Raw genomic sequence first — 13,286 nt, forward strand, 5'->3', positions numbered from 1 at the left:
ATTACACCACACATCTTTTCAAGCCATCACACTCAGATTACTCAAAGATTACACCAAGCTTATAGATGGTCTGCAGAGGGACTAAGACATCATGCACCTAGCAAAACACTATTGCTGCTCCGTCTGCTACTGAATACTGGAATCCAGTACTAGTGGAACAAAGAGAGAAATAACAAAGAGATTTAAGGATACAAGGTTATGTTTGCTTAATACTGTGGACATTGTAAATAAATTCATTTATGCTTTAGTCATTCTATAGTTTTCATGTATTTTAGAGTTTTCATCCACCTCACTGCACTGACAGACACAATAGACATTTCTGGTGAAGAGTCTGTGATTACTGACTACTTTGAGCCAAGGAACAAGGTTCGACATCTCTGAATACTGAACTTATCAATATTTCTTTCAGTGTGAGCAGAACTAACTGAAATTTTCCTTCTGACAAACAATCGGACCGAAAGTGTCTAGAGTTCTTATTTTTGTATTATTCTTACAGTGTTCCTATAGTTGTAAAATGTAAACTTCCATTACTGCAAATGTCAAAGTTAATAAAATATTTTGGGCTAGTATGCCATGGGCAAATGGATTTCTTGATGTCCATAGATACTGTAAAACACTCCCGGATTTCAGTAGCAAGGAGGGGGTAATGGAACTGAATAAAATATGGATCCCAGTGCTGAAGAAGACATGTGTGACTCTTCCATCATGGGGCGACAGCAAACAGCGGACGATGGTAACTGACAATGGCCAACTGTGCCCGGGTATTCAGAGCAGGTGACAACACACCACTGCAAGAGAGCTGCAGTAAGTACCAAGCCAGTGTGTGAATCGGACACTCAAAGAAGCTACAATACTGTTTGTAAATGTCCTCCACAGACAGGGATGAAACATTGCATTTGAATGTGAAATTGATCTGACCCACAGTATTTTATTAACTTGTTCCAAAATTTGATGTATGTCTTCTTGAAGTGATTTAAATTTTGTATGCAATAGCAACTTCTGGAATGCAGCATTTCACTGTATTTATTCAGTTTCAGAGCTAACAAATCCAGATTCCGTACCAAGCATTAACAAATTGGTGGAAGCACACGATCACACACGACTGAAGCACAGAATGCTGCCTCCTCCCTTCCACCCTTTTGATGAAAACCAACAGCAATAAACAGAGTAATGCATGTGCCTTGAGCAGCACTTTGTACCTTACAAAACTACAGGTAGCTTATAATTTTTTTCCTTGGCTAAGAGTGCATATTTTTCGCCAGTGTAAGAAATTGTTCCCTCAAGTAGAGCCCCAAATCCTATCCCATAAGGAGGACATTTAGAAGTTAGATGAATTCTTTGAGGCTCAGATTAATGTAGCTGCTTATCATTTCAAATTTTATCGTTTGCATTGTCATAGGAATCATTCGTACAAGAAACGGCTCACTGAACTTAGGGGCATTGCTAGGAACTGTAAATTTAACTGTACTTGGGAAGCTTCTTTTCAAGATGAAATGATTCACAATGCCATTGTTCAGAACTTTGTAGACACCAGATTCTAAAGCATAATGGCTCTTGTGTCAATGATATACTTAAAGTAGTAGAAGTTCAGGAAGTACAAGACTTTGTGGAACTCGACTTCAAAGTGCCTGTTGTGTAACACTATCTGTGGGCACTATCATGTGTAGCACATGTTAACAACCACAAGCCACAGCACATGCAGTGCCCAACTTGTATTGCTAACTCATATGTTCGGAAATCTTGTGTCGAGCATTATGCCATGCACAATCACAAACACTGCTGCTTTTGACAAGCAGAAAGCCTACACTGGCACAAGTCAGGACACACAAGCAACTGTGCCTGCAAAACAAGTGCAAAGCAAACTCCATTCTACTTCAATGTAGATTTGAGAAAATGGAGGTAAATATGATTTCACATTCTGAATCTTTACCCACTACTCCTGGCAATACTCAAGAGAACTGTAGCTGCAGGTGCACAAATTGCAAAGCAACATGCATGTGCAAAACTTGGGTAATTCAAATTAGCTGTCCTCATGTGGACAAATGCAAAAAGCTCTGCCTCTCACAAAACAGATAAAAGCAGTCTTCTAAAAGTGAGAACAGATAATAATACCCAGAAAAGAAACCACAAACTATTCATATCTTTATAGAATTGTAGTCAATCTGTACCATTTCAGTTACATACTGGTGCTTCAGTCACGCTGATTAATCAAACTACGTATGAGCAATTGAGACATCGTCAGCTCCAATAATTATGACTGTGCCTCACAGCCTACAATGGCTAAACTATCTGTGTTCTTGGTGTCTTGAAACCTATTTCTGCTAGTCAATTGGCTACTTCTTTGGTTATCACATTAAAATCAAACAGAACAACCAAATTTTGTGCAGACTTTAAAGCAACAGTTAATGTTCAAATGGTTAATGATTCATTCTCACCTCCACCTACTGAGAAGCTTATGGATCACCTAGTACTTACATAATTCTTTTCTAAAACTGATTTTGTCATATTTCCCTGGATGAGAAAACAAAAAACTTTATTGTTGGCTAGTACCAATACCAATGATTTCCCTTCAGAAGCACACCAGCTTCTGCATTATTTCAAAGCAGTCTTGAACAAGTGATGTCAAATGTTTCACCATATTCACATTATCTGGATGACATCAATGTGTTCAGACACACACCGGAATAGCATTTCAAAAATGTAGACTATCGTTTTCAAGTTTTAACTGACACATGGCTTAAGAGTAATTTACAATAGTGTTCATTCTTCAGCACTGAAATTAAATATTAAGGACATCTCACTGACACCCACAACACTCTTCCCTCAATTAAGCATTTAGACGCCATCTGGAGATAACGTTCTCCTAAAAATGTATGAGAACTACAGGCAAATCTGCGCAAGTTGACCTAATGTATCAAATTTATTCTGAATGCATTGCAAATTGCTGTTACTTTGCATTGCCTCCCGAGTAAAAATCTTCCTTTCCAGTGGACTGAAGAATTCAAACAACTGTTACAAAAGTCGAAAAATGCAATGCTTAGTCAGGGGAGGGGGGGGGGGGGGGGGGGGGAAGGGAAGGGAAGGGGAGGGGAGGGATTATTGATGTCAGCTGCATGGGGATTTGACATGTAATCAGCGGCAATAAGTGAAAAATGTGTGCCAGACCGGGACTCAAACCCACGATCTCCTGCTCACTACACAGTTGTGTTAACCACTGCGCCATCCGAACACAGCGTTTATTGCAACTGGGTGGACTATCTCAGCTTGCCTCTTGGCTGACCCACACTCCCACCTAGCACCATCTATCCACTGTCCCTGTCAACATCCTCCAAGCTCACTATTTCGACATGACCATCGGAAAGAATAGACACCACACATTCATATACTTTATTTGCCTCAATGGGCAATGAATAGATTTACTTCAGTAGAGGTGTAAGATGGACAAGGACTGCCCATAAGTGGCACTAGGCAGAATTGTGGGTTGGGCGACAGGTGTGCCAAAGCAGTCAGTGCAGTTGTGATAAACACTGTGTCCGGGTAGTGCAGAGGTTAACGCAACTGTTTAGTAAGCAGGATCTCCCAGGTTTGAGTACTCATCCCACACACTTATTTCACTCGTCGCTGCTGACTCCGCATCAAGTCCCGGTGCAGCTGACATCAATAAACCCTTCCCTTCCCTTTCTCCCCCTTCCACTTTGAATTGTACTTTCATGACTCTGATGCCCAAACTTCATGCTTCATACGAGAGAAAAAATACTTTGTTTTTGTTCTCAGCACCTATTGCACTTTGTCCCTTCACCACATTTTGCTCGCAGAATTACTATGCAAACACCAACCAATTTTCACTTTTGAGACATAATCTCAGCCAGAAGTTGGAAACAGTGCAAAACAAGACTCATCTGACCACACGACTTTCTTCCACTGCTCCACAATCCAGGTTTTATGCCTTCAGCACCACATCTACTGTTAGGGGCACACCAACCTACAAGAAGGCTTGTAGAAGTGATCCACAAAGTTACTGTTTAATATCCCTGATATGAATCTGCAGTAGAATCTTAGAACAGTCCGAGCTCAAATGTAACAAGGTATCCTGACCAGAATGATCTCCTCTATGCCAACCTGTATGGATTTAGAAAACATCGATCATATGAAACCTAACTCGCATGACATACTGAAGGCTTTGGATGAAGGTAACAAGGTAGATGTAGTACTTCTTGATTTCCAAAAAGCATTTGACTTGGTACCATACCTATGCTCATTATCAGAAGTATGATCGTATGGAGTACCAAGCAAAATTTGTTACTGGGTTGAGGATATTTTCGTAGGAAGGGCACAGCGTGTCATCTTGGAAAAAGGGAGGGGGAGGGGAGGGGGACAGAGAGAGAGAGAGAGAGAGAGAGAGAGAGAGAGAGAGAGAGAGAGAGAGAGAGAGAGAAAGGGGGGGGGGGATATGAAATGGAATGATCACATAGATTAGATTAGATTAATACTTGTTCCATAGATCATGAATACGACACTTCGTAATGATGTGCAACGTGTCAGGTTAATAAAAGATGTCTGTACAAGAAATTACATTACACAAAATATTGCATGACACTAATGATTAAGTTTTTTTTTTTTTTTGACTTAGTTTATATCTAAAAATTCAGCCAATGAGTAGAAGGAGTTGTCATCTAGAAATTCTTTTAATTTATTTTTAAATGTTAGTTGGCTATCTGTCAGGCTTTTGATGCTGTTTGGTAGGTGCCCAAAGACTTTTGTGGCAGCATAATTTACCCCTTTCTGTGCCAAAGTCAGATTTAATCCTGCATAGTGAAGATCATCCTTTCTCCTGGTGTTATAGGTATGCACACTGCTATTACTTTTGAATTGGGTTGGATTATTATCAACAAATTTCATAAGGGAATATATATACTGTGAGGTTACTGTGAGGATCCCTAGATCCTTAAATAGATGTCTGCAGGATGACCGTGGGTGGGCTCCAGCAATTATTCTGATTACACGTTTTTGTGCAATGAATACTTTTCTACTCAACGATGAATTACCCCAGAATATGATGCCATACGAAAGCAGTGAATGAAAGTAGGCATAGTAAGCTAATTTACTGAGATTCTTATCACCAAAATTTGCAATAACCCTAATAGCATACGTAGCTGAACTCAGACGTTTCAGCAGACCATCAATGTGTTGCTTCCAGTTTAACCTCTCATCAATGGACACACCTAAAAATTTTGAAAATTCTACCTTAGCTACAGACTTCTGTTCAAATTCTATATTTATTACTGGAGTTGTGCCATTTACTGTACGGAACTGTATATACTGTTTTATCAAAATTTAAAGAGAGTCCGTTTGCTGAGAACCACTTAATAATTTTGTGAAAAACATCATTTACAATTACATCACTTAGTTCTTGGTTTTTGGATGTTATTACTATACTTGTATCATCAGCAAAAAGAACTAACTTTGCATCTTCATCAATGTGGAATGGTAAGTCATTAATGTATATCAAGAACAGTAAAGGACCTAAGACCGAACCCTGTGGGACCCCGTGCTTGATAGCACCCCAGTTTGAGGAATCAGCTGTTGTTTTAACATTACACGAACCACTTATTTCAACTTTCTGCATTCTTCCAGTTAAGTATGAATTAAACCATTTGTGCACTGCCCCACTCAAACCATAATGATTTAGCTTATCTAAAAGAATTCCATGATTTACACAATCAAAGGCCTTTGAGAGATCACAAAAAATACCAATGGGTGATGTCCGGTTATTCAGAGCATTTAATATTTGATCAGTGAAAGCATATATAGCATTTTCTGTTGAAAAGCCTTTCTGAAAACCAAACTGACATTTTGTTAGTACTTTATTTTTACAAATATGGGAGGCTACTCTTGAACACATTACTTTCTCAAAAATTTTTGATAGAGCTGTCAGAAGAGAGATTGGGCGGTAGTTGTTGACATCCGACGTATCCCCCTTTTTATGCAATGGTTTTACAATGGCATATTTCAGTCTATCAGGGAAAACACCCTGCTCCAAAGAGCTATTACATACGTGGCTGAGAATCCTACTTATCTGTGGGGAACAAGCTTTAAGTACTTTGCTGGAAATGCCATCAATTCCGTAAGAGCTTTTACTTTTCAGTGAGTTTATTATTTTACTGATTTCAGAGGGAGAGGTTGGTGGAATTACAGTTGTTTCAAACTGCGCAGCTATGGCCTCTTCTATTAATAGCCTTGCCTCTTCTAGTGAAGACCTAGATCCTATTTTCTCCACAACATTTAAAAAATGATTATTCAAAATATTTTCAATTTCTGATTGTTTGTTAGTGCACTTGTCATTCAGTTTTATTGCACTAAAGTCTTCCTGTGCTCTTGGTTACCCTGTTTCCCTTTCAATAATATTCCAAATTGCTTTAATTTTATTATCAGAGTTACTGATCTCAGACATGATACACATGCTTCTGGACTTTTTAATAACTTTTCTTAGTACCGCACAATAGTTTTTATAATATTGAACAATTTCGGGGTCAGTACTCCCTCTTGCTGTTAGATACAGTTCTCTTTTACGGTTGCAAGATATTCTTATTCCTTTAGTTAGCCAAGGTTTGTTATATGTTTTCTTGGAATTATGTTTAACTATTTTCTTGGGAAAACAATTTTCAAATACCCTTAAAAATGTATTGTGAAATAAGTTATATTTCAAGTTTGCATCGGGTTCCTTATACACTTCATCCCAGTCTAGCTGCTGTAGGCTTTCCCTAAAGTTTGCAATATTTATATTGTTAATTGAACGCACTGCTTTGAAAGTCTGATTTATTATACTGCATGGAGCTATGTCATGTACTGTAACAAGCTGTGCACTATGATCTGAAAGACCATTCTCAACAGGATAAGCATTTATGTCCTTAAACTTATCTTGGTCTATAAAAAAGTTATCTATCAATGTACTGCTGTTCTTTGTTATCCGAGTAGGAAAATCAATGACGGAGCTCAAATTGAAAGAACTGAGTAATACTAAAAGGTCATTCTTCCTATTACACTCTTTCAGGGAATCAACATTGAAATCCCCACAAATGATAATTTGCTTCCCCCTGTCTGACAGATAGCACAACAAAGCATCCAAGTTTTCTAGAAATAGCTGGAAATTCCCTGAGGGGGACCTATACACTGTTACAATTATGAAAGTGCCATCATTTAGTTTAAGTTCAGTAGCACATGCTTCCATATGTTGCTCTACACAAAATTTTTTAGTTTCTAAATTTTTTGCACTGTGGAAGCTTTTGACATATATAGGCTCAGTCATAGGTAAAGCAAGTGGCAGCCTTCAGTTTATTGGTAGAGTGCCGGGGAAATGTAATAAGTCTACAAAGGAGATTGCTTAAAAATCACTTGGGTGAACCATCCTAGATTTTTGCGTGAGAGTGTGGGACCCGTACCAAATAGCACTAATAGGGAATATTGAATGTATACAGTGTGGGGCAGAAAAAATGGCCAAAGGTTTGTTTGACCCTTGACATAGTGTCACAGAGATGCTGACGAAACTGAAGTGGCAGACTCTTTAAAACAGCCATAAACTGACCCACTCATGGTGCTAGGAACAAATTCTAACAGATGGAGGAGTTGTTTGGTGAATTTTATCATAACTGTTATTTTTTTGGTACCTAATATTTTGGACATTTTCAGGCTATGTGCCTTATATCATACTCCTATTTAACTATTATACTGTACCATGGTGTATTTTTAGAAAACTCCTCCATCTTATCTCTCTCTCTCTCTCTCTCACACACACACACACACACACACACACACACACACACACACACACACACACACAGTGAGGAAAAACTGATATTTTGGACAAGTTAAGTAGTCAGCTGTGTGATGGCAATCTACTTGCCATTCACTGTGTAAAAAGGGAAATGTATACCTAATAAGACACATGTTCATGATGGCATGAAAGAACATTTGTGTGTCCCAGTAATAATTTTAAAAATTCATAATTACAGTGAATCGCACAGAGCAAAGTGTGATTACAAAAGTCAAGAAGGATACTAATGTGATCCAGGAAAAAATAAACTTGATTTAAATGAATCTGGCATTGTGGGTGGACTATGAAGCAGAACACAATTAAATGACTATACAATTTTTTGAATTCCAGTTTCATCAAATTGGAAGTATATACTGTGATACATATTCAATAAATAAATCTTTAATGAATCAGATAATTAATTAATTTCAGACACATGTAAACCTCATTTTAAGAAAAGAAAAGAAAAGGAAGGAAGGAAGGAAGGAAGGAAGGAGTGCTCCATTTAAATGTGTTTACACAAACCTAAAATTACTGCATACGGTGGATAAATGGAAATAGCACTGTCTAAAGAAACCATTTTAAAGAGAGCATCATCATATCTTTGTAACTGGATGTCAGTCACAGGCTTGTGAATTTAAAAGACAACTCTTATCTCAAATCTATGTAGGTCTCATTACTTGAAAAAAATTGTCACATGGGACTCTACAGGAAATTGTTGAGTGGCTACATCCAAAATACATTCTTGACTATAAAACAAGCTTTATGACCAACAAAATAGGAAACAATTATCATAAATTCCAGCAGATTCTAAAAGAATGATTAATTCTTCATTGACAGAATGCAAGCTATATACAAATATCTTATTTCTGTGCCAAACCCACAGTATTCAAACATGAATTCCCCACTTTTTGTAAACAAATTTTGCTAAAGGGGGTATTAAATTGACATCTACATACTGTACATACTCCACAAGCCATGATATGGTATGTCATCAAGGGTATGTTATACCACTACTAATCATTTCCATTTCTATTCCACTAAAGAACAGAATGAGAGAAAAACAACTGTCTGCATACCTCCACATGGCCCCTCATATTTCTTATCTTATGTTTGTGGTCCTTACACCAACTGTAAATTGGTGGCAGCAGGACCATTCTGCATTCATCTTCATATACTGGTTCTCTAAATTTTCTCAATAGCATTCCTCAAATGAACTTCATGTTTCCTGGAGGGATTTCTATTTGAGTTTCCAAAGCATCTACATAACACTTGCATGTTGACTGACCTTGTCAGTAACAAATCTAGGTGCCTTTCTCTGAAATGCTTTGATGTCTTCATTTAATCGAACATCGTGGGGATCCCAAACACTCCAGCAGTAGTCCAGAATGGATCACATTAGTGTTCTACATGTGGTGTCCTTTACAGGTGAACTATACTTTCCTAGAACTCTCCCAATAAAATGAAGTTAACCATCACCTTCCCCACTACAATCAATACAAACTCATGCCATTTTATATCACTTTCGCATCTATTTTGATCCCAAGCTGTGTTTCTTTCTAGCTGACAATTCTCTTTCAGAGATAACACACAGCAGCAGGGAACATTCATTTCCAATGGCCTTCACGAAAATGACTTCTGGAAACTGACAAATATAATTTTAAAGATTACACAGATGTAAACTACATTAAATATTAGTTAAATTACCCATTGTCCAGCTGAAGGAACCCAGCTTTGCATTACACTTTGGGCAGTACAGCTTCCCTTGCTGGGAGTTGGTGACTACTTTCATCCAGGCTAATGGCTCCACAAAGTAAGTTAATGTGCAGACATCAAGCTCGTTTGGCAAGCTCCATTTATTATCAGTCCACAATGGTTTCTCCTTTGCAATATGTGGCAACAAGTTCGATGCACTTGCCACAATTCTCCTGTTCAACAAGAACCATGTACAAATAATAAGTTGGAATTGGTTCATTACAGCTGAAGGTATATGCTAATGATCTTTGGCCATAAAGAAATAGATACAAATAAGGCAATCTTTTCAGACTTGCATTCTGATTAATAAATACGTGCAGCAACAAATATGTGAAGTACACATTGGGCCTTACATTACATGTATTTTTAGTCATTATAATTCAGTCATCCCTGGTGTAATTTATTTCTGTTTGGCAACAAAACAATTCAACTTAATTGTATCTGGTGAAAGGACTCCACTTGAAAGCAAATAAAATAAAATAAATTTTGACTTAAGGCTGATTAATAATGTTTTTTTCCATCTCGTTCGCCTCATTATAAGAACACAGTAATTCTTTTGTAAATACCTGCACAAAATAATATGACCATCTCCATCTCTGGAAGCTTACTTTCAGCTGATTGATATTAATTGTTTTAAAACTACACAGATGTGAGAATTGTACACTGTGAATGTGGTGTCTTACCCTATTGACACCACACCCAACATTCTACATCCAAAGATTGGCAGCAACACATGTGACTGCCTTGCCAATCTGCAGCCAGCTCGTAGACAGCCCCTCTGCTACACATGTGAATAGTGCTGCCACCACACCAGCTTAAAAAGACACCACACCAATGACAGCCAGTCTAATCGTGGAGTCCACTTACAGCCTCCACAGCTTTACTAATTTGTGTCTCTATTATTGCGATTATTTATGATGAATGTGCTTGTGTAACAGACTAGTTTGGACTTGTAGAAGAATGCTAAATAAACGATGTTACATACATATTATGTGTCATCCTAATTATTTTGCTCTCTGTCTTAGCACACACCTATTCCTGGCATCCATTAATGGACTGATCCAACAAAAAATGGTTCAAATGGCTCTGAGCACTATGGGACTCAACTGCTGTGGTCATTAGTCCCCTAGAACTTAGAACTACTTAAACCTAACTAACCTAAGGACATCACACACATCCATGCCCGAGGCAGGATTCGAACCTGCGACCGTAGCAGTCGCACGGTGGACTGATCCAACAACTGGCAACAAGACTGTAGTGACGTGTTCCAAACTTTGGCCTGCTTAACCTGTGTTTTTTTTTCACTTTTCTCTGTATCTAATTCATTTTTTTCAGTGACTGTGCAAACTTTTTATTGTAATTTTTGTGTTTATTCATCATGGCTAGTTCTCCGCAAGAACGGTCAGTAACACAGATTATTCAGATTGTACAGCAGATGCAAAATTTGATGGAAATGATGACAGGACTGCTCACAGCGCAAGCTAACACACCATCAGCAGGGCCACCATTCCGTGCTTTTCACTCAAAACATGAGAAATGGTGTGAGTACTGAGCACAACTCAATGCACCCATCACGATGCATCACATTAAAGGTAGGGATAAGTAACATTATATTCTTGCAACAATTGGTGTTTCAGTGTACGGACTAAAAAATTTTCCACACCGCCCAGCTTGATAGCATTCTTGATGAATAATTAATTGCTGTGCAAGACAAATACTTTGATAAACAGAGTCAGCTCCACATTACAAATTCCTTCATTTGCAGAGGCAATTTAATCACACAAATAAACAGTAGTCAGGCAGACTTACAAGGGCTTACATGCCATTGCATATTTAAGTGAGAGTGCGGACATTATTACAGTGATGCCACAATCAGGAATACCATTACTCAAAATGTGCCAGATCCTTGTTTATGTGAACAGATTCTTAAGTATCCTGATTCTAGTTTGCAAAATGTTTTGGAATCAGCGGAGCACCTTGTTTATATGACAGTGCAGTGATTGACTTTGTTTCCTCTCCTATTTGCACCATACAGAGTAGACAGAGGTGTAGTAGTAGTAGCAGTAGTAGTAGTAGTAGTAGTAGTAAACTGGTTGTGCTCATTGCTTGTGCACTGTGGCACAAAAAGTCTCAGCCAGGGCAGCAATTTAAACATTCAGCTGACTGGCGGTGTTGAATCTTGCCCTTGGCATTTCACAGCACACATTCACCAGTCATGCCCATCATGATGCTAAGCGTTATCATCATGGTAAGCACTGTCATATTTAAGCTGTCTGCAAAAATGCAAATCTAACAGGCACTTTACATGTTCTCCATAGTCTCAGTCAGTGAATGTTAATGCAGTTTTTTCAAAGCCCAAAAACTCCAGTGTAAAACAGCACACATGACACTCAGTCTAAAGTTAATGCTAGAGTTAGAGTGAATAAAAACAGGACCCAGACAAACAGTAAACATAGAGGTAAAAACTTTCTGTCTCGTAATACACGAAATGTACTAAGAATAGTATGAGGAAGTCTTATCCTTGAGGATTTTTTACTCATCATCGAAAAGCATGTTGTTGTCATGATGCAAAATGTTTCCAGTGTGGAAAGCAAGGTCAACAGTTTGTTTACAAGGCAACACAGGCTTGAACAACAGCAAATGCTGTTCAGGTATACAGCCGCAGCACAGCAATCAACAAGAGCACTCTGTAACGCCAAGACCATTAAGCAACAGCTTGCACTTCTGCATCGTGAACTCTTCCACTGCAGGACGGAGGCAGGAGAACAAATTTTCTGTTCAATTAAGAGCAGCTCAAAGGAAAATTACATTGCAGTTCAACACTGGTACATCAGTCTCTCTTATTGATAAAGGCACATATGAAAGGATGAATGACCCATAGCTACAGCAGTGTACTTTTGTTTTGTCTTCCAGTATCTGGCATCTGCAGTTTGCCAGCATCTTTTTATGAAGTTTCAAAATGCACAGTTTTGTGTACTCCATTCTTGAAACAGTGCAAACATTTTTGGTTTAGACTTGTTTGATTTGCTCAACCTTTGCGTACAAGACAATGCTACAAATAAGTGTTTCAATGTCTCACACTAATGTTTATGGCTTGTGTAAGAAGTACAAGGAACTGTTTGAATCAGAATTAGGAATGGCTAAAGATTTTGAAGTGCACATTACTGTTAAAGACAGTGCTCAACGATGATTTTTTCTTGCGCAGCATTTCCCTCATGCAATACATGAGCAGGTTGCTCAGGAACCTGCAAAGATGTATGGCAATGTGGTTATCGAATCTAAAAAAGCCATCTGGTGGATTACATCTGTGTCCTGGCTTTAAAGTAACAGTAAACACACAATCTGTCGGATTCATTTCCTCTCCCACCACTGGAGGAATTAATAAATAGATAGGGATAAGGCAGGTTCTTTACCAAGACTGAGTTAAGTGAGACATTTTTAGAGTTCCCGCTGGACTAGTCCAAGCAATATTTTGCAATCATCACTCACCTGATTATGTTCCAGTTTCAAAGACTACCATTCAGAAGTGCTTCAACTCCTGTTATTTTTTGAAGTTTCCTAGAACAATTAGCAGCCAAAGCCCTTTCATGTGTAAACTACCAGGATGATAATGTTGTCACGGGCCATACACCTGCTGACCACTTGGCTAATTTAGAATGTTTGTTTAAAGTGCTTTCTGCAGCTGGCTTAAAGTGTAACAGGAAAAGTGCTCCTTGTTCCA

The 13,286-nt window shown here is 38.3% G+C and overlaps 1 protein-coding gene across 1 annotated transcript in view; it reads right to left on the reverse strand.

The window, feature by feature from the left end:
* The window catches only part of LOC126298559 (dual specificity protein phosphatase MPK-4-like), a 132,909-nt gene that overhangs the window by 17,573 nt on the left and 102,050 nt on the right, over window positions 1-13,286 (reverse strand). Inside the window, exon 8 of the mRNA XM_049989918.1 lies at window positions 9,518-9,738. Coding sequence (XP_049845875.1) covers window positions 9,518-9,738 — 221 coding nt within the window. The remainder of the gene's footprint in view (window positions 1-9,517; window positions 9,739-13,286) is intronic.

Source organism: Schistocerca gregaria, chromosome X (assembly GCF_023897955.1).
Source record: "Schistocerca gregaria isolate iqSchGreg1 chromosome X, iqSchGreg1.2, whole genome shotgun sequence".
Taxonomy (NCBI): domain Eukaryota; kingdom Metazoa; phylum Arthropoda; class Insecta; order Orthoptera; family Acrididae; genus Schistocerca; species Schistocerca gregaria.